Raw genomic sequence first — 21,362 nt, 5'->3', positions numbered from 1 at the left:
GTCCACACAGGTTTCCTTCATGTTTCGCCTAACGTTCCTATCACTATTAACAGATCATCTACCTGGCAGACAGGCAGAACGTGTCACTTGTGTACCTTTTCTTTGTATTTTTAGACTTGATATACTGCTAACGGCATGATGAGACCCTCGAAGTTGTGCAATTACTGTTTCTCTTTACCCATTTTACCGTCATCCACCGCCAGCTTTCTACGATATCGATAATGTTTTGCTGTACAGCCACATTTTTATACGCAAACCTAACACGGTTAGCAACTGGCACCAGATTGTGCACGGTGGATGGAGATACCACGAATAGGTGATGGATGCTTCTTTTCACCGTTCTACGCCATAACCATAGTACAGCAGAACACGCTGTGAAGGAAGAGCTAAAGATGATACTGTGTGTGTGTGCTTCTGCCGTGTCCCGGAAGCCATTGGACAGTTACCCGTTTGCTGCCTGACAATATGGAAATCGTGAGTGAGCCCGGAAAGCAAACTATGGCTAACGCTTTCGTACGTCAGCTTTTCAACGGTTTATGTAGGTTTTTCGTATGCTCATGTTACGATCCAAAGACTCTTTACTTTCACGACCTGCTTCGTGTGTGTGTGCGTGTGTGTGTCAAACACTTGCAATCAATTATGCATCAAGCGATCGTACGAAGAAAAATGGTTAAAGCGACAAGACAGGAAGAATGTTTGGACAGGAGTACTACCAATACCAATGTACCGATGTACCCAGCACGGAAGCCAACTTTCTGAGATGTTTTAGAACAACCTTACCTGCTTCATTTACGTACAGGGAAAGGTAAAGGTGGCTCGCTTCAACGATATGAACGCGATTGACGATACCGTATGGTTTGAACCTTACTCGCTTCGGGTCGGTTTTGGATGTAGTGAGCTGTATTTACCCCTGTAACAGTGAACAATCTCGTACGGTGCTATGTTATACCCGGGTTAAATCTATTGATCAGTGTAATCAGTTTTGAACGAACATTGTGGCAGCTAGATAGAGTGAACTTCAGTTATTCGATTAGAATTCAATTTAATTTTTCCACATCAATTAATAAGTTTGCTATAAAGAAATTTATAGCATTTGTTTACTGTACAAATAATTTAAAATTTAGTTTATATTTGTCAAGCTTAGTTAAAATTATACTAATTTCAGTGCTTCATTGTTACAAATTCCAACTTTCAATCATTTTCTATCATTTTAACCGTATTTTTTATAATTCTCTCTTTTCCGTATTCAATCACCCTAATACGTACGGGTCAATATTGCTTTGATCTTCCAAAAAAATGGCCAAAACATGGGGGAAAAAAAGACTTTCAACCAACTCACATATGCTGACGCGAAAAAAAACATGAACTTATGAGCTTCTTTCTTCTCTTCACATCTTTACCGAACCAAAATCAATCGCTTCGCTTGTTGAGAAGAATGTTCACTAATCCCATCTGCCGATGACACGTAAGAAATATGGTCGCTTTTCAATGTATTGTATTATTAACAAACACAGTGGAAAGAAGAAAAAAAGCTTACCCTCAACATGAGATGGTTTCTTACATGCCTATTTTCTTTCTGTGTAACATGGTACAAAGAGAAGAGAACAAGAAGACGAACAGATGCCTTAGGCCCTTACGAAGGGTCGCATTTTTGCGATGCCTTTGAAAATCAATGGAAAATGTTCATCTTCGATTTTATACCGAACGTACTAATTCCTGTTAGTCCTGTGTATTCTCATATTGCCTTGAGGATGGTTTCGTTACAATTTTGTTTTATCTTTTCATATTTAGAATCTGTGACCAGAGGGTTTATCGTGTAACAAAAAAATGAAAGAGAATGTTTCTTCTTGAAAAATGGAAGTTTTTTTTTTTCATCCACATGACAAGAGGAAGATGTGTTAGATGTTACACATCTTTGTATGAAATGAATTATTGAATAACTTTATAAAATTAAAACACACTATAAAAATACACATATTAAACAAAACATTTTCTAATTTTGTTTTTCTTCATAGTGAGTTTGTTGTGTGAATTTTAAAAGCTTTTAAATGATTCTGTTTTGAAATAATTAAAAATGATTACCTTTTTAAAAGTAAGTTTTAACTAATGATCTATTTTAATAAAGAAGTTTTAGAAGAAAATTATGCAAAATCAAAATCATTTCATATCTATATCAACCCCTTCCAAGTTACATATAAAAAAAAGTTCAATTCACGATTATTTGTCTTTCATTATCAGGAATTGGTGAATCATTGCTATTGCCAAAATCCTTCCCGGTACGATGAATCATTGTAAATAAAATTACATTTTCGGAAATTTCTCGCAGACCAAAACATAAGCCTTCGGCAAACAACAATCTCCCGCAACGGTACTCAAATCAAAGACGGATTAGTTACGGAATTTACTTTAGTAAAAGCCGTTTCCACCCCGTTAATTTAAACATTTATCAGCCTCTAGGACAGCCTCACAAGCGGTTGTTGGCGTTTTAAATTTTGCATGGAAATCTATCGCCAATAGGAAATCTATTTTGTATCTAAAAACTCAGATTGAATAAGCAAACACAACGGGCAACGGATTTTGCAATGCTAGGAAAGGCTTTTTCTCGCATCAAGCAACGTGTTTGGAATGCTTAAACCATTTTACATCTATTTCAATTACATTTCTGCTCGAGGAGCTAGGCACAGCAAAATGGGGGATTTAAATTTTCCAGAAAACCAATAAGGCTTAATATGCCTCTAGTGTTTTTTGGTGAAGCAAAACGATTCGACGTTCGAGACGTTTATTGTTTTCATTTCTGTTTTCAAAAATTCACCTGAGGACACTGTACAGTGTAACGTACTTCAAAGAACGCACGGACTAGACACGTTTCCTTGAACCCAAAATGTTTTGGTATAGACCATGAACCGTTCTGTATTGCAGATGAATCATTTGAGCGAAGTTGGCAATTATTTTCAAAAGGATAGCTTTAAGCTAGATTTGTTCTGGATTGTTTCAAAACACGTACAATGCTTTAATGCCTAAAGGGTCTTCGAATCAACCAACAAGTAAAAATAAAATTAAATATAATCACCTAAGTATTTTTAAGCAAGTTAAATATTAATTCACCATATAATTAGTTGCTCTTTTTCAATTTAAATAATGTCAAAAATAATTGATATCAAAGTTTTCATCACATTTTACATCAAAATGCACTTTCATTCATCCAACCAGTTCGTTTCAAGCCGGCCGGGAAACTTTTTGGTCTTCCTTTTGATTTTTTTGTACAGGAATGAGTACACATCGGCCATTTTGGATTTTTTTTTTACTGCAATCTTTAACCAATTATTCATTACTGTCACTGGGCACCGTCGCACGGTGAAAGGTAATGTTTGCCAACCCACTGGTTATTATTCATTTCACTTAACTCTGGACACATCGCTTGGATGTAATCCCAATCAATTCATTACTACAACCCTATCCTCCTTTGACAGGTGGCTACAGGCCATAGGCGAGAGTTCCAAACAGTGACAATTAAAAATTCGAATTCCTCGCCACATGAGCCACGGTTCATCGGTGCATGATTTTATTCGAAATGGTCATCATTTATGACGCAGTCTGTTTGCATGAGAAGATTAAAGGAAAAAAGAAATCGATGTTGAACTTTTCTGTGCGCTACGCAATGGAATGGCTTAAAAAATGTGAAATTCTAGGAAATTGTTAAAATTCATATTAAATAAATATGATCCGTACTAATTAATACAACATGCCAAGGTGTTACAAAACCTTTGACGTAGACAAATTTCGTACACTCGCCGAACGAAGCATTCCAGCTCCAGTTATTCAGTTTTAGTTGTGCCTCGGTTACCATCGACACCATACATCGTCTCGAAAAACAAACCGAAAAACCGGAACCCAGCTGCATTTCGGTTTGGGCTCGTGTGGTTTAAACGACCTGAGGCGTCTGCGGTTTCCCGACCAAAAAGCATTCCTCCTCTGAGCACGGCCATTGGAGCGAACTTGCATTGTGGTGGTGCAAACTATCATGGGTTTTGCTAGCCGACAGGACTGACCTACTGCAAATGAGTTGCTTGAGCGTGTTGTGCCGAGTGTAGAGATTTATGAATGGTAAAAACGCACTCTTTATTTCTTGTAATTAATATCCTTACCCACGGTCAGTGTAACGGTTGATATTTGCACTGGGGTCTGGGCATAGTTTGCGTGCTAGAAATTTGAAAATCACTGCTAGTTGTGTACGGTACGGGTTTTAGTAAATAAATGACCACACTAAATGACAACCAGTGACATGTTCTGCTAATGGTGGTTATGGGTTTTGATTTTCTTTTGCTTTTGCCGTTGAATAAATACAGACACCGAGTGGTATGGTTCGACCATGATGGTTCGAGATGAAAGGGGTAAAAAGATGAATATTCATGCAAAGAAGTTCGTATGCAAAAACGGTACACGCCTATCATGAAGATGAAGTTTTAATGAGTGTTTTTTTTTTGGTAATAATTTATAGTTGTTTGTGGTCGAATTCCTTAATTAATATTTAAAATTTTTCATGTAGTTTGAAATGAAAGTTTCTTCACAAAAAACAACTCCACATCATCATCAAATTTAGTTTCTGGATTGTAGTGTGTGAAAAGTGATAGTTAACGACTTTTCAACCATCTCCCAGTACATTATATTTGTATAAATAAATATGCAGCCAAAAGGGAGTCGAAAGTCTTATTTACAGCGCTCTTTGAAAAACTCTTGATAATTTTTTTTAAACCTTAAATGACAGATGGAATTGAGACGATTGACAGTGCATTAACACAGACAAATAAGTTGGCGAATCTGTCCAGACAAGTGTGAGCCATTCGTAAACTGAAATCAGCTCTGTTAAAAGCTTCTCAGGTAGACACACTGAAAGGTTTAATCACATTTTGAAACGATTGGACTAAAGTAAACTAGAAGTCCTAGTTTCGATGTACATTTTTTTATCAATTTTAAAACGATTAAGAATACCATGATTTTAATTAAACTGTTTGTAGCCTTGATCGTTATCAGACGAGTTAAACATAAAATCATTTTTTACGAGTGATTCAAAATATTTTTTGCATACTTTGTCCATGTCCCACAGAATGATCTATTTTCCGAAAAAAACATGGAAAATCCTTTTGTTGGAAATGAATTATAAAGGTAGGCAATCCGCGTAAAGTCGCGATCACGTAGCTTCATCTAGTGGCGACCTAGCAAGGATAACCAAAAGGAGATAGAAATGAGATAGTAGGTTTTTACATGATTGATCGGAGAAATGGGGATGTTATCCTAGATTTATAGGACTAACTATTTAGTGTGCGCAATCGAGGGAATTATACATCGCTAAAGAACCACGTCAAGGATCGATCAGGAACCGATGAAAAATATACCGAAATAAAGTTCAAACTTTAAGCAATTGATTAATTGTTCATATTTTTTATAAATTGGGCTTAGATATTATAGTGGATTGCTTTTAAGTTCAATGGGAAGTACCTAATTATTAATAAAAATAAATAAAATAACCGAAGTGGTCCGGTGGTGTATGTGTTAATCCAATCCCATCCTGGCCAAACCCTCTTTCGCAGGACTGATTTTCCGGCTACTTGGTAAAAATAAGGCCAGCTACCCAGAAATGGCCAGCAAGACCGTAGAGATCGTTAAGCCAAGAAGAGAGAAATAAAATAAATTAAAAAAAAATAGCTGGTAGGGGAGCCACGGAGTATTAAAATTAATTTTGTAGATTTTACTGATTTCAAAGCATTAAAACGCGGATTTCTGGTTATAAAATTTCTATGAAAATGCATAACAGCACTACAACAAGCATATGTTCATTGTTTTTCACACAAAATTTTTCCTCGATTCCTTTATCCAATATCTTTTTATCATATTGTACATTTTTTAACAACATGTCAAACCCTTTTTGTTCACCCTTTCCATGCGGACAAATTCATACGCAATTGCTACAATGTAACGTTGTGTGTTTTTTTCCTCTATCATTCCAGCATCACCGTACCGGCCAGGCATCATTGACCATTCGCGCTAACATATATACTCCCGGGAGGTGAAAAACAGCAACCCAATTAAGTGCGAAATGAAAAAAGCAGTCTACAGCACCAGTACGCTCAACCGGAAAATCCCAGCGCAGAGACAAAAGTTCGACCAAAGTCATCGATGCCACGATAGTCATCGTCGTCGGCAGTAGCATAGTAACGCAAACAATCGTACCGTAAGGTCGGTGTGTGTGTGCTGGTTGGTTTGAACAAACGCACAAGCCGGACTATGTAGAAGCAGCAACGATGGACGAACGATCATTAAGTATCACTGTTTATGACGGTCGGGACTGATAAATGATACATACAAACACACACACGCTGAGGACGGTGTTGTGTTGCCAGTGCGATCCGTTCATGCAATCAGTTCATCCCGCTAGAATGACCCACGGGTTGTCGGATGTTGTGCAAAAGCCGCACCACACCAGCAGTGTATCGTGCGAAGCACTTCCTTACCATTGCCAGCGCAAAAGAGTCGATCGTTTCTTATCTGGTTGAATGTTGACAAAATGTTTTCCACTGTTGTGTGTAGGAGAAAGACGGTTTGCAAAGATTATTGCCTGACGATTTGTAGCCATTTCTTTGCTAGTGTAATGGGAAAGGGCAGCGTTATGGCGTCAAATGAAAGGGTCGCCTTCGTGCTGAAGGTGCCACGATGTGGTCAGTGAGTGTGGATCGGTGTGAATCAATACTCGGTCAAATGTGTGGCCGTTGCGAAAGGCATTCCTGCTATTAGGATCATCCTTTTTAGTCGCAAACTTTTCCCATTTTCCTTCCTATTGGTGCGGTTGAACAATCATAACTCTCGGTGCTAATGAGACAAATGTGTAAATGTGTGTGTGGGTGTGATGTTATCGTGCGCGAGGAAAACCCGTTTTCCTGTGACAGTGAAGGAAAAACGAAAGGTGCATTTCCTTAATGAAGCCCCGTTGAACGGCGCCTAGCACAATTGTGGTGCAAAACGCAAACACAATTTCCACGTCAGAAATGTTTGGCCCACTCCGGTGTGGCAGTGCAATCATCAAGCGATGGTCCAACCCAGCGCATCTGTGGCTTCAATCGCTTTGATGCAATTAGTTCTAGTGCACCAATAACGACGAGTCGATAAATTGCAGCCAATTGCTGCGATTCCACCAGCGAAGGGCAAAAAAAATGCACTCGAACTGGAACTGTAACCTACCGCAGCGGGCTTCGGTGAGGTGCGCTATCATGAAACGGCAGAGAAAAAGTGTTTTTCAATGAGACTAAGTGGGTAGTGGGGCAAAAGTGAATAAAAACGAATTTTCAACGAAAACGGTACCAGGGAGAGAACGAAAACGATTTAGCTGTGCAAAAGCATCGTCATAAAATGTTGTTTTTAATGGTGTGCACCAATGGTGCTGCATAGTTTTCTCAAGAAACTTCCTGCCTGGGGCAAACAAAAAATAGCACCGATCGAGTGCAGAGTATATTCGTTTCGAACAGTGAATGCCATTAGCGATCGAGTGGTTGGATAGGAGGTTGGGAAAAAACATCGTTGCAGCAGCAAAGACAGTGTGCAGAATTTTAACGTTAACCAGAGAGTGTCCATTCTGGAAAAATCTTTTTAAAAAAATCAGTGTTTTGAAGTGCATAACGTCAGCAAAACCGGCCACTGCGCGATAGTACGCATGCAATCGCTTCCGAATATGTTTATTCGTTTCGTAAAGACAAATATCTTGGGAAATGCGAAAACATTAGCTAAAGTGCAAACACTGTCACCGTCGCTACAATCGTTGCGGATAATTGACTCGCCAAACTGCCATCTCATGTTAGTTGACAGTTGAGTTAATGTTTCAAGCGTAAAAAAACAAGCAGGAAAAATAGTACCGTGCGATAGTAATCGTGTGGCACCGGCAAGACAAAAGAACAGGCGTCACTAAACCCACTTCCCGACACCGTTTCGCAGAAGGCCACCGTCCGATTGTACATAGTTTCGCCGTAGACACGAACGTAAAACATTCGTGAAATTAGATACTAGCAGCGGAAGAAAGGGCAGCAAAATCGTATCGTAAATCACGAACCTGAATATCGGTAAAATGGTGTTCGTGAAATTTCAATACTTCTGCATAATTTACTTTCTGCTGGTACGCTTTCTTAACGGTGCCACAATGGATCTGTACAAAAATTCACGCCTCGGCAACCGAATAGTGCAGACACGGTACGGCCGACTGCAGGGATTGGTGCTGCCATTGGACGGATACAAATTTCTCAAACCCATCGAAGCGTTCCTTGGTGTTCCGTACGCCACACCGCCAACTAAAATGAACAGGTAGGTAAAACCAGCCCTTACTTTATACTTATTTTAATTAAGCTCATTACTTTTAACTTCATCGCAACAACGCTTGAGCGATGAAACTAAACAATAATCGACGAGTTGTACAAATGACCAGGCGTCTCCATTTGTTTTGCGTTGCATACTTTATAAATGAATAGTTGGACAACTTTCAGAAAAAAAGTTGTTATACCTATTTTAATTAAGCTCCTTACTTTTAACTTTATCGTATCAAACGCTTGAGCGATGAAACTAAACAATAATCGACGAATTGTACAAATGACCAGGCGTCTCCATTGTTTTCCATTGCGTGATGTATAAATGACGACTTGGACAATGCAAAAAAAAAAGTTTTATATCGAGTAAGACTATTTGTACACATTTTAACGGAGTATGTTTTTCGCGCTATTTTATCAGTAAGATGATATCTGCCTTAATGTCAACTTGGGAATGGGTTCCTCTTTAAACAATATTTACAAGACGTTTCCTACTTGCATTTTGTCTCAGTTCGGGTAAACTTGGTTGTGATTTTTGCAATAACATTGGTGAATATTTGTTGAAGCCGAATTAATGTGACAACAGAAACTATTCATAGTTGAAACTATGGTATATCCTGTTGTTCATATTGTTGTTTTTTGGGTTTATATCTTCGTTTTTCTTCTTCAGGTGTGTGTTTGCATCAATACAAGTCTTTTCCAATGTTGTGGTTTTGTAGAAGTTTGACAGCTATCGCTTGTCCTTGAAGCAATACAATTTGTTACTGGTTTATCGGGATCGGGAAACGGGATTAAATCAAAACGAAAAACATTTAAATTAAGACTGACACGATGAACCAGCCAACCCTATCTCCCTACCTTGTTGCTATAAAAAGGTTATCTGCTTTTTAGTTTGTTTTTAGTATGTACTCTATGCTAAACATTTATTTTTTGCTACAATCTAAACTTGTTTTCAACACTTTAAGCTTTAAGCTAAGACTCTTTTAGCAACAGCAATAAAACGTAAATTTAAGCAAATAGGTGTAAAGACTAAAAACACTTGCTAAACGAAAAATTGAGTACCTCCATACCTTAAAAAAGGAGTATTAAAAGCTCCCTGATTTGAACTCCCAAAAAAGTAGTTTTTTTGGATATAATACTACAAAATATAAAATGAGTAAAGCACAATAAAACACTGTATACAGTATTCAATGTATAGTAAACCTTAAATCACTCGGAATAAAACATCACCCTGCTAAAGTGAATCTTTTTATGGTAGATAAAAGAAAAACATTTCCGTCGCTTGTTGGGTGCTGGCAATCTTTCATGACACTGTCACTTTTATTTTGCAAACTGTTATTAAATTTAACTAAGCCTCTTTTGCTTTCCAAACCCACCCCCGAAAAAAAAGCATACTTCCATTTTGACATAGATTGAAAAGGGTTTTCGTTACAACGTTCGTGGGGATTTCGGTTTTGTTTTTTTTTTTTTTGTTGCCCATTTTGTTTCTTCAAATTTTCAGCTTCACCATATTCTCTATCAAACATATACCATACTGTTTTGGAAGAAAAGCTTTAGTGAGGGAATTTTCGTTTTTTTTTGTCTCTGGAGCTGAAACAAAAAGTGATAAATGATGTAATTTATCAATTAACACTATTCACGGTTCCTTTTTCGCATGCTTCAAGTACGAACACTTGATGCAGAGCGAAAAACCATAAAAAGTGCAGTTGACCACAACGAGCAAAAAATAAAAAGAATTAGGCCAGAACATTTCATCCTTTCAAAAGCCCAATTTTTATGCAAAACTGACACCCATGATGGTAAGTCGATTTGGTGTGCATCCAATAGCGACAGTTTTAATTAAAACTTGCGACGTTGAATTGCTGTCACATAAATTATCCATTGTATTTCGATTGTCAGTCATTGCAAGTAAGTTTCGTTGCTTGGATTGATTCGCTTTTAATGATCGTACTTTCATGCTGTATGCTTTGGTTAATCTACCACAGCATACAAACAGTGGGAATTCCAAAACTTTTCTTTCCTACCCGCAATTAAGCTCGCTTGATTGGACGTTAAATTATCAATTAGTTTCAGGATAATGTGATGAGAGAAACTTCGCGGTTTAAACGTTCCACAATATGTGGATGATGTTAGCGATTTTTTTTACATAAAAGCATGCTTTTCTTTTTTGCTCTATAAACACAACACACCTCGACAAAATTCTCGCGAATTTATCAAGAAAGATAAACACCACTTTATTTCATGTTAAACCACAAGTAAATCAACTGACAAATGTAACACCTTGTCCCACCCATCGCCGGAGTTTGTCAAAAGTTAGTCAAACTTGTGTAAACATTTGCTCATTCCGACAGCACAAGATACACTTCGATTCGTACCTTTTCTTGATTGTACACATTTTCCCAGGAATTGCTTGGAAAATATTTCAAAGCTTTATCTAACTTTCCGTCAAACGTGGTAGTTTTCCATGCCAACATTATTATGTTGCAAAACCAGAAAGAATTAAAAAGTGTTAGCAGTGACAAAAAGTTGACAAGCCACACACGGCATCTTTCGCTCACCTTCGGTTAAAATTTTCCAGCTGTCGAGCATGTTACAAATATAATATTTTACAAAAGTTTAATCCAATCAATGCACTACTTGCAGCTAATGTTTCCGCAGCGAAAAACTATAATCATATACCACTGTCAAGTGAATCTTTGCGGTGCGGTACGTTTTGAGGACCATTTGTGGGAAAATCCTGAACACACCTAACTTTATTATGGGGAAAAGCAATGGGAAGCTTCAAGACTAGGGATGTTCTAGTACGCTACACACTACACCCATCAGCTTCCACTGGTTGACATGTGAAAAGCCAAGACTTTTCTCACGTTAAAACACGGCAGAAAATCTATTTATAAACTTCTGGCACAAAAGACTTCTTCGCTAACAGAGGGAAGTAAAATAGTACCCTGACGTTGTTCACACTGTGTGTTCTAGGGATAGACACGCATGGGTATTCTGTCTTGCTGTCTGCTAAAACTTTCACAAACAGATGTCTTCTATACCAATGTTGAAATGGGATTGCTTTTGCATTCTCGCTATTGAAGGGTATTGAGAAGTTGTCTATAAGTTTTAAATTATGATCGGAAGCGGATGTGATATGTGACCCTTGATTGAAACTCACTGATGAAAATATACATAATTTAAAAAAAATGTTTTTTTTTTGCTACAATTTCAATAAAACCCTTAGAATATAGATTTAAAAGTGATTTTTTGTTGTTGTTTGAAGTTGTTATAATCAAAAGGTAAAACGATTGTGCGTATCTTGCAGCTCGGTAGCAAAAATATTAGTTCAACCCTATACAATGTCATCAAAACAAAACCCAAACCAATATAACCCAAATCAAAACCATAGAAATCGATAAAATATCACATAAAGTAGTTTGATTGACGATTTAGTACCCCATTTTCCAAAATGGAACAGCAACCACATCATACAAACAAAAAAAAGGGAAAAACAAAATTGGCAAACGTTCGACGGTGCCATGAAGCATGAAATAAAAATATGCCATGTAAATGTTGGTGCCAGAACTGCAAAACCGCCAAACATCGATCGATTTGCATTCACGTTTTTTCCCGCGCACCACCCCCATCTTTAGTCCACCTCCGCGCACGCGCTAATCTGCTTCCCCCCTTTCCGAAAGCAGCCCATCCCACCGATGGTGCCACACTAATGCGAATCAATCGTAGCATTCGGTAGCATTGATAAAGCTAATGGAGCACGTTTCTTTTATTTGTCAAACGCACGAAACATGGCATCGACATTTCGCGCAACATGGGCCGTATTTTGACTTTCCTATGAATGTGAAAACACTTTGTATCGGTCACGTTCACTCACCTTGCATATATAAAAATCAGCGCATGAAAGGTTGCTTTTGTTTTTTTGTTTTTCACCCTTCTATCCCCTTCTCGCTCTATCTCTCTCTCTCTCTCTCTCTCTCTCGTTGGAACGTTGGAGTGTTGGTGAATCGGTACGACGGGGACACTTTCAATTTTATGCTTGACAAAATGTCGCTTACGAAATGTGCTGATTGGCACTTATTATTTGTACTCTTTGCCATGCAGCTCTTTGAAATGAAGCGTTAATATAAATCCAATAAAAAAAAGTTTGTATTTTGTATTTGTATTTCATATGAAAAGGTACGAGCGATGCATGCTTCATGGTATAAAAGCCTATTTGTTGGTTTACCCAAAACTGGTTTCTAATAAATCAATAAATAAATGTTATATAAAAACACCGTAGTACAAGAATTGTTGGGTTTTTATACAAATTGTACATATGCCCAATGCTACAAAATAGGATCTATTTTTTTTTTGATAATTTGTTTTGAACTGATTTCTATCCTAATAGCAAGGGAACTTGACTGTTCTTCACGAAAAAAATTATTACTGTTCTAAATTAAATCTTAATCTACATGAACATGAAGAATCATTTCGTTCAGTACGGCCAGGTGTGCTTTTTAAGCTTAAAAATTGAATCACAAAGTGAGCAAAAACCTCAGCAAAGCGATCGATTTTAAGCTGTTTAAAGATTTTCCCTGTCCAAATGTTCCTAACAAGCTTACAAAGATAACTAACTGAATCACACGAAAACTCCCACCGGACAAACTCGTGCCCAAGTGTCTCTCGAATTCGGGCAGAAGAAAGTTTTCAAACACTTAAACATTGCTCGCTTGACCATAAACAGTTTGTTGTTATCACTGTTTGTGCTAACAAACAAACAAACAAAAAGTACGTCATGCATCGTGAAGCGTAGCACATCGTAAGGACGAAAGTGTAGCAATTTTCTCGTACGTACATACCGTCGAACACTCTGCCAAAAACCTGAGCTGATCTCAAATTATTGCCAATGTTTCCCACAACGGCTACTCGCAAAAGCTGGACGTGTGGTCATACCCACGGTACTATACATTTATAGGCTCACGCTATTGCCATGGATGTTCCTGTGCGAAAAAAAAATCAGGCGCCTTACTTTCCGCCCCGTAATGGTTTGCTTGGGACCAATGCTCTTGTTATTCAATTCTGTACGGTTCACTTGGTTTGTTGCTGTTATTTTTATACAAATGTGGCACAAGGAAAAAAAGAAAACACATTTTTCCCCCTTCTTTGTTTCGCTCTCCTTTCGAAGCATGTAACGAAAATAGCTAACATACCATCGTTATTATCATGCCACTGGTAGACAGCGTTGAACAATTGAAGTAGCAAACTGAACCAACCGATTTGCAGCAGAAATTACGCGAAGCAATGGTAATAAAAAATGGGTCGTTTTTTGTTATGCATCACTGCTTTAGCGAAAGTTAGTCCGCTACACACTAAGACAAGTTTTTCAATTTTCCTGTTGATTGACATTGCAATTTTATGTTTTGTGTTTAGCGGTTTGAGAACTTCGATTGTATGCAATATTGTAAGCTATTTTTATTTTTTTATTTTCATTTTGTGGATTTCATTTTTCACTTTTGTGGTGTTTCACCTATTAAAATTAAAATTAAATCTAAAAACTTTTGTTTAGAGCTTTTTATAAAGTTTCTTGTTTACTTTTCGAATTTTTCATGTTTCATATCAATTTGTATAAGTCTTTGTTGTCTAACATGGAATATACAAATACATACGGTCTGAATAGGTTAGACATTTTTTTACTTACCTCACCTATTCCTTCTAAGACGAACGTGCCTGGTTGCTGTATCCGACCGCTTACATCTGTAGATTACATATCAACAAAAAAAATTCTTAAGAAAATTAAATCCATCCACAATCAACTATCTCACGTTTGGTGCAAATTAACATAGAAAATTGAATCCAATGTGATGTATACAGAAAGTATAAAAAATATTGATTATACATAATAAACTCGATCACGCCGAAGAAACAAAACTCGCAACGAATCTTCGAACCGAAGGCAATGCCAAACCGTTCTCGGTTGTTGGTCGCGGTCGAAACCCGCACAGCCGTTCGAATGCCGCCTATTTCATCGACCGTGAAGCACTCTTAATAGCGACGGCGCCAATGGCTATCGGCAATCACACGAATGAAAGTGGCAAGAATAAGCCCTAAGTTTCACCAAATACACACACACACAAGCTGACATCTAAATGGGCAACATTCTGAACCTAACAAAGGAATCGGAAAGCAACGAGAAAGCTAAAGGCTTTTAGCTCGCAAAGCTTGCCGAGCCGGTGGCTTTACTGCGTGAAAAACAGGACTGCTGTAATGGTAAACACTGGCAGGCACAGAGAGCTCTGGGCGAATAGTATATCGACGCGACGAAAAAGCATTTAGCCAAGTAATGGTGCCCTACCAGCATCATGTTCCATCGCTTCGACCCACAAATTGTACTCTGGTGCTCTGTCTGTTCGGGTGGGATGGCAGTTTTGGGCCCCGTTTTTGGGATGGTTTCAATGAAGTAATTTTTCATTTCATACTACGTCCGTGCAATTTCTTCCCATCAATATCTGCAACCAACAACTGCGGCGGCAAGAAGATGGACATGACTTCACAAGGTCAGCAGCAGTTTTGCTGTGACAAATGGATGTTTTGGATCATTAATTTTACGGAATCAAAACAATCCTTTTGTGGAACATTTGTACTTACTTTTTATTTCAACATTAAACGAATATTTTGTTATTATAATTGCATTTGTATTATATGTTAAAATATGTTTTCATAAAAGACCATGCGCCTCCACTGCGTTGCGAGTACTGTAAGCTGCAATACATGGAACACAATGGAGACGCATGGTCTTTTATAAAAATATATTTTAAATTTAATTTTTTTGTGGCACGCAAATCATTATATGTTTACATCGGAATTATATTGTTATTGATTTTGTTACCTACTAGCACAACATCTGATACGAGACCTAAGATAAGCCTTCGGAAAGCAACGTATTATTAGGTTCATACATTGCCTTTTGGTTAAAGATAGCATAATGCTAGAAAAAAAAATACTACACCAGTAAATACCTAATTCTAACGCTTTAGTACAAGATTGCTTTTCAATTCGATCCGACTAAACTAAAGCTGCTAGGTATTTAAAGAAAAAGCATTTTACTTGCCGCCTTTATTTTCCCGAGCAAAAGTTTTCATGGAAGATTAATGCAAAAACGGGCAACGTATTATGTTTAATAGTCTGACACAAACAAAAACGGTGTACTTTTTCAGCAGATGTTTCCACAACGTTGAATTGTGTGTCTTTTTACAATTTGTTTGAAATTTAAAACTGCAGCAACATGTTCATAATCAGCTAAATATACTGAATATACGTAACGGCATCATGCTCTTGATAAAATATCATTGTAAAATTAAACTGCTGAATTCACTGCTAAAATTATATTTAAAAATTGGTTTCAGAAAAATATTATTCCTTCTATCCCCTAAAAAAGGAATTGTTGGAAAATTTCCAACGTGTCTTTTATATCATCGCCAAACATAAACGTCTTCTCAAACGATTCATAGTTATTAGTTTTTATTGAAGTTTTCAAAATTATTATCCAATTTTTATTACTTTAATTGTACTCCTTCCATTGAGAGCTTTTGTATAAAATAACATATTATAGTTTTTTCGTAAAAGAATTTGTTTAGCCCTTATTTTCGTTATCCAAATGAATTTATAGTTTTGAATTTATAGTATTGAAAAATATCAACAAATTTTTCCGAAGATGTAAAGGATTCCTTACAAAAGCAGCTCTGAGTATGAGTAGCTCCAGGCAAATTTCTTTACGAAATCCTAGACAATGCCCATACATTATTAAAATATTCACGATCAAACAACACTCGGCAAATAAAATTCACTAACTCAATTTTTCCCGCCTCTCTCTCTCTTTCTATTTTCCCATTCGCTTTCAGGTATGTGAAAATCAAACAAACTCACTATTTTGAAAAGGTAAAAGAATGCAGCTTAGGGGAAACGACGGAAAACCTCCAGAAACGGTCTGATGGTTTTGTTAACTTTTGTCTTCTTTTTTTGTCGGCCAATCTGCAACGGAACCTACGTGACGAACCCTGACGGTAATCGAAAACTTGACGCATTGAAAGTTTTTTTTCCATTTCCATCTAGTCGCTTCTTGGATCCGTCAATCCCATCAAGTCGGCTGCAATCGATTTAGACCGGTTTTCGGTGAACTGGCAAGAGTTAACTAGGCAGGCTAAGAGGAACGAATTTTTCCAATGAAGTTAGTTGACTTTAGCCTCAAGTCCTTCTGATGTGTTGAGGCTGGATTGTGGGTTTTTTTGTTTTTTTTTGCTGTTGTGGAGTTTTGTTCCACTTACAATGGCATCAAAACTTTTTGTTTAGAACAGTTTATAAATGTTTGTTCCTTTCAATGGCTTTTGTTCTCTGCGTGATAGGTAGAGAAAATTGAGTTTTATGCTGAAACTATAACACACTTGGGAAATTATTAGCATGTTTTCTGATCATTTACGACTTGTTTTATTTCTTCTAAAATTCTGGAAGTTAATTAAATTTTCTCATACGTTTCGTTTTCTGAGAATCAACACAGTTTTACAAAAATTATTTAACTGTAATCTTTATTAAAATGTTTCGAGTTGATTGAAAACTTTCGATAGTAAAAAAAAAGTTCACTGAATATAAAGATTCAGCGTCCATGATAAAACTGAAACCAAATGTTGAAAAAGTTCGAAAGTAATTTACAAAAATCTCAAGCTTCTACTGAAACAAACAAAGCTGTTTAATAAACAAACTTGTTAAAAAAAGAGATTCATTTTCTTTTTATCAAATGAGACATCACCTTCAGCAAGTAAATGAAACAAAAGAACTCAAAAAAATGATAATTGTTCAACAGAGACTCATAAAAAGAAGTGTTTTGAATAGAAAAGAACTGAAAAACTTGTTTTCAAAGCTTCTTGAATGATAAATTGGTGTTTAAAAAATTTAAACCCATGTAAATCATTGATCTAAATCAATGTATGATAACAACTCTCATTACTATTTTTTTTTGCTCTAAAGAATCTCTTTTAATAGTTTCTAATTTTTCATAAGGTTTCCTTTGAAATTATATTTTCTAGTAAATTTAAGTGTTCATTAAACAATTCAGCTCATTTAATTTAATAAGGTAATCATAATAAGGCTCATTTTCTAGTAATAAGTCATGACACACGTAGACGAGAAAAATAGTAAAAATATCATAGAATAATAATGCATAATCTCATCAAGCAATTTTATTTTCTAACGTCGCGACATCCAGACTTCCAAGAATTATTGCCTATGTCTTCATTTACATGAATATCTTAAACTAACTCCACTCGGTGGCGAAAATCAGTCCAAACATGCTAATCACGCTCCCCACGGAGGTACATTGATCCGGGTTTTATCAATTCACTTTCTTATCTGCATGTCACCCAGTGTGCTTGCCAACTACCCGCAAGCAAAATTCAACAAAACAGCAAACTATTGTAGGGCTGAGTACGTCCTACAGCAACTTCCAAATTTCACCTCCCAAATACACCCGCCCGAACGTGTTGCCAATCGAACCGACACTGTCTCGGCAGTGGTTCAAAACATAATTAACGTCATGTTTGCACATAAATTAGGACTACTGTGAGCGTGTTTGTAAACATGGCACATAGCTCGAACAATCATCCATCCACGTTTGCCCTTCCAACCCGGGAAAACCTTCCCTCCCCCCCATTTCGTCTCCTTGCTACGGGGTGAGGAGTTTTGGACCAGAGGAGATAGGGAAAGTGTCGGTAATGTTTCGTTGGTTGGGTAAGGACACACTGGACTGTAAAATAAATTACCATCGGAATCGAACTTCTCAGCATTGTCGATAAATCTCGTAAGCGTACCAGGCACGAGGCGGGAGGAAGGTGACTAGTGCTGTGAGACAACACACATACTCAGGAATCTACTAACGTGCACTGTTTGAAGCGTACCCTCCCACAAAACCGTAACCACCGTGGCATAGCGTAAGCCACCGACCGATAGTAGTGAGCCCGAGTCGTAACGAGCGAACGCCCAAATGATTTCACTCGGAGATACTGTAGAATTAGCAATTATACAGTCAATCCGGGGAGCAACCACTCTGTTCGGAAGGTTGCCTAAGGTACCGAATACCGAATCAGACCGAGATTCCGCAAGGCCACACCGAAACTACACACAGCGAAACACATGAACACGACCCACAATCAGAAACCGTGCTAACTTCTAATGTCTACTACCTCCAAATATAATGGCATCGGTATGTAAATGGTCTTCGCGCTTTACTACTATCGCTGCGAAAGCTCCCACCACCACCCATCCGTGCTCCATCTCTCCATCTGTTTCCCGCTACCGCTAACAACCAAAAGTGGCCAATACGCGGGTACGGCTGTGGGTAGGATATGTCGAAAATTATCGCCCCTGTTAAGCTGTGCGACACGCAATCACCCGTTGAACCGACCGGAGCTCCACTCGAGATCGAGAAAAGGTCGTGGTCGTTTTCGATTTATCAGAGGGTAGACACCCTGCGCCACAAATGTACGATTGCTACGTGATAGCATCTTTCGGCAAAGCCTAGATATCATGCTGGGGTTCGGGTACGCGTTTTGGCTGAACCCATTTTCACGTATTAGACGAAACGGTTTTCGGATTATTGCCATTGCCTGGTTTGGATGGACGCACCACACGCGTTAATTTTGGGGAAATAAATTAAAGTTTAATAATCGTACACGAACGGGCACACGGAACCTGCTGTTGATCGTTTGCAACGTAATGGAACACATTCCATGTTGTTTAGTGTCTTGGTAATGGAAGGAGAATTTACCGCACCGCACAGCATGGAAAATGTTTGACTTGAATTCTTTACTCACTTTATGTTGTAACTGGTGTTGCGAATTTTTTGCAACGAGTCATTCATATGAGTGAGTGAGTGACTCATAAGAGTCACTTATATGAATCTGAAGCAACGAATCATTTAAAAATGAGTCAGCTTTTTAAAGTTCTTTTTACTCTTATAGGTCCATAAGCTATCTAAGACTAAAAAATGACAATATTATAGCTAATGGGCTATAATAGGCTTAGCGAGATGTGTAAGTTTTTTATAATTTCAAGAAAACAAGTTTTCCCTAGAGACCATAAAAGTTAATAGGCGACTAGTTTGGTTTTTTGTATCGATATTTCTTGTATTGCTTTCCAATAGAAATTACAATATTCTCAGAAAAGTAAAATTAATATTTATTTATGATTTTCCACCAAACCATAATGTTACCTTCTGAAGCACAACTCATACTCAATTACATTGAATGTGTGAGGAGCGTATGAGTTATTTATCCTGTTGAAAATAAAAATAGTCTCTGAAGCATCTTAACTGGTCGGTAATGAAGTTTTATTTGTCGATTCTTTCGAACCGAATCTTCAATTTCAACAACTTCAAATCCAATTTTTATATCGAGCTATGTTGCAAAACAGCTAGTCTTATCCTTCAAATTGTATATCATCTTCTTCATCATTATTTTCTGAATAAGAATTATATGATATTAATATGAAGCTCTCAGCCTCCTCTTTTAGCCATTTTTGGAAAAAAATAATGAAAATTATATAAACATACAAGAGAACCGTACACTATCATAAAGCACTACATATGATAACATTACAACGAAATTCACCTGATATGGACTAGAGGGAAAAAATTTCCCTTCAGATTATTTGCAATTGTTGAATCAAAGCATTTTTTTTTTAATATTTTGCAGGTTCCTTTATAATTATATGAAATTATAATTTCCAAATAATATAAAACACGTGACTATACACAGTTATTTTATTTCCTCAAGTCTAAGAGATTTTCTAAATATTATTAGTTCAGAGCACAAAAGGTTGTATTTTTACAGTAATAAATTTTTACAGTTTTTCTTTATTTATTCATTCAGCAAGACATTTGCCGACCTTGACATGCGTTTCGTTTTCATATTTCGTTTTTAGATGGGAAAAATATATAAAGTGTAAAAAGGCTAAATAAGAAATATTTCTCCTTTCCTTTTTTGGTACTGCAGCGTACTCAAGAGGACTTTGCCGAGCATTTCTTAGATTCCTAGGCTTTACCCGCAGCAGGCCAGTTCTGGATACGTGTAGGCCCATTCAGGTGGGATTTGATCTCTGGTCCTGCCCAGTAAGAGAAATGCCGCTACATACAAACATCACTGGGCCAAATGAATCATTAGCGATTTATGAATGTGATAAACGGTGATGTGATGACCTCTACAGGGTCATTAGGCCAAGATAAGAAAGAGGAAGAGAAAGAGAGAGAGAGAGAGAAATAAATGTCTAAAGAATCATACATCTTTAAGATTCGTGCTTTCTTAAATATTCAAGAGTCTTTAAAGCTTCATCTCCAATCCTAGAGATTGCTTATTCTTTGTATTAGAAAATCTGTTCTTCATGTAGCGAACAGATTTTTTCAAGGATTCGTGAATCTTCAAAATAGATAATTAAATTCATACATTCAGTTTAAAAATTCATTCACATTCCTCAATTAGAACCATACTCATCCAAATCTAATTTTCTCTACAATAATTTCCCTACATTACGTACAATTTAATTTTCCCTACAACACATACAATTTTGAGAATCGTTTTTTCCCCAATTATTCGTAAAAGTATTTTTCCAAATATTTTAAAATTAGCTATAGAGCTTGCTTGTTCACAGCGAAACCACAGAAACCAAACTTCAACGAAACAATCGAGATTGCATTGATCAATTTTTGGGAGTCGTGAAAGTATCTCAAAGCAGTACCCCCAAAATTCCAAACCCCCGTTAAACAAACTCAAACGTTTTAACAAAACGTCGGAAAAACTTTCTCCTTCAACACAGCAGAAACAAAAACTCAGCTGGATTAAGCACCACTCAGATGGAGGTGTTCCTTCACCTTGCTTCAGCTTTTATCCTTACTTCGCCAACCATATGTGAAGTCAATCCGTGATCCGTGTTGTACGGATGGTGACTTAATCCTTGGTCTTATCGATTTGGAACATCCGCCTAAAATTTACATTTTGC

At 37.2% G+C, this 21,362-nt stretch overlaps 1 protein-coding gene across 6 annotated transcripts in view; it reads left to right on the top strand.

Annotated features, from left to right (window-relative positions):
* The window catches only part of LOC125760550 (neuroligin-3), an 83,649-nt gene that overhangs the window by 10,819 nt on the left and 51,468 nt on the right, over positions 1-21,362 (top strand). For all 6 annotated transcript variants that reach the window (XM_049420789.1, XM_049420784.1, XM_049420785.1 and 3 more), the window contains one exon: positions 6,006-8,343. In XM_049420789.1, coding sequence (XP_049276746.1) covers positions 8,111-8,343 — 233 coding nt within the window. In that variant the 5' untranslated portion in view covers positions 6,006-8,110. The remainder of the gene's footprint in view (positions 1-6,005; positions 8,344-21,362) is intronic.

The sequence above is a fragment of the Anopheles funestus genome, chromosome 2RL, assembly GCF_943734845.2.
Source record: "Anopheles funestus chromosome 2RL, idAnoFuneDA-416_04, whole genome shotgun sequence".
In the NCBI taxonomy this organism is placed as follows: domain Eukaryota; kingdom Metazoa; phylum Arthropoda; class Insecta; order Diptera; family Culicidae; genus Anopheles; species Anopheles funestus.
Note: the sequence above shows the minus strand (reverse complement) of the source record. Positions and strands in the feature narration are given on the sequence as shown.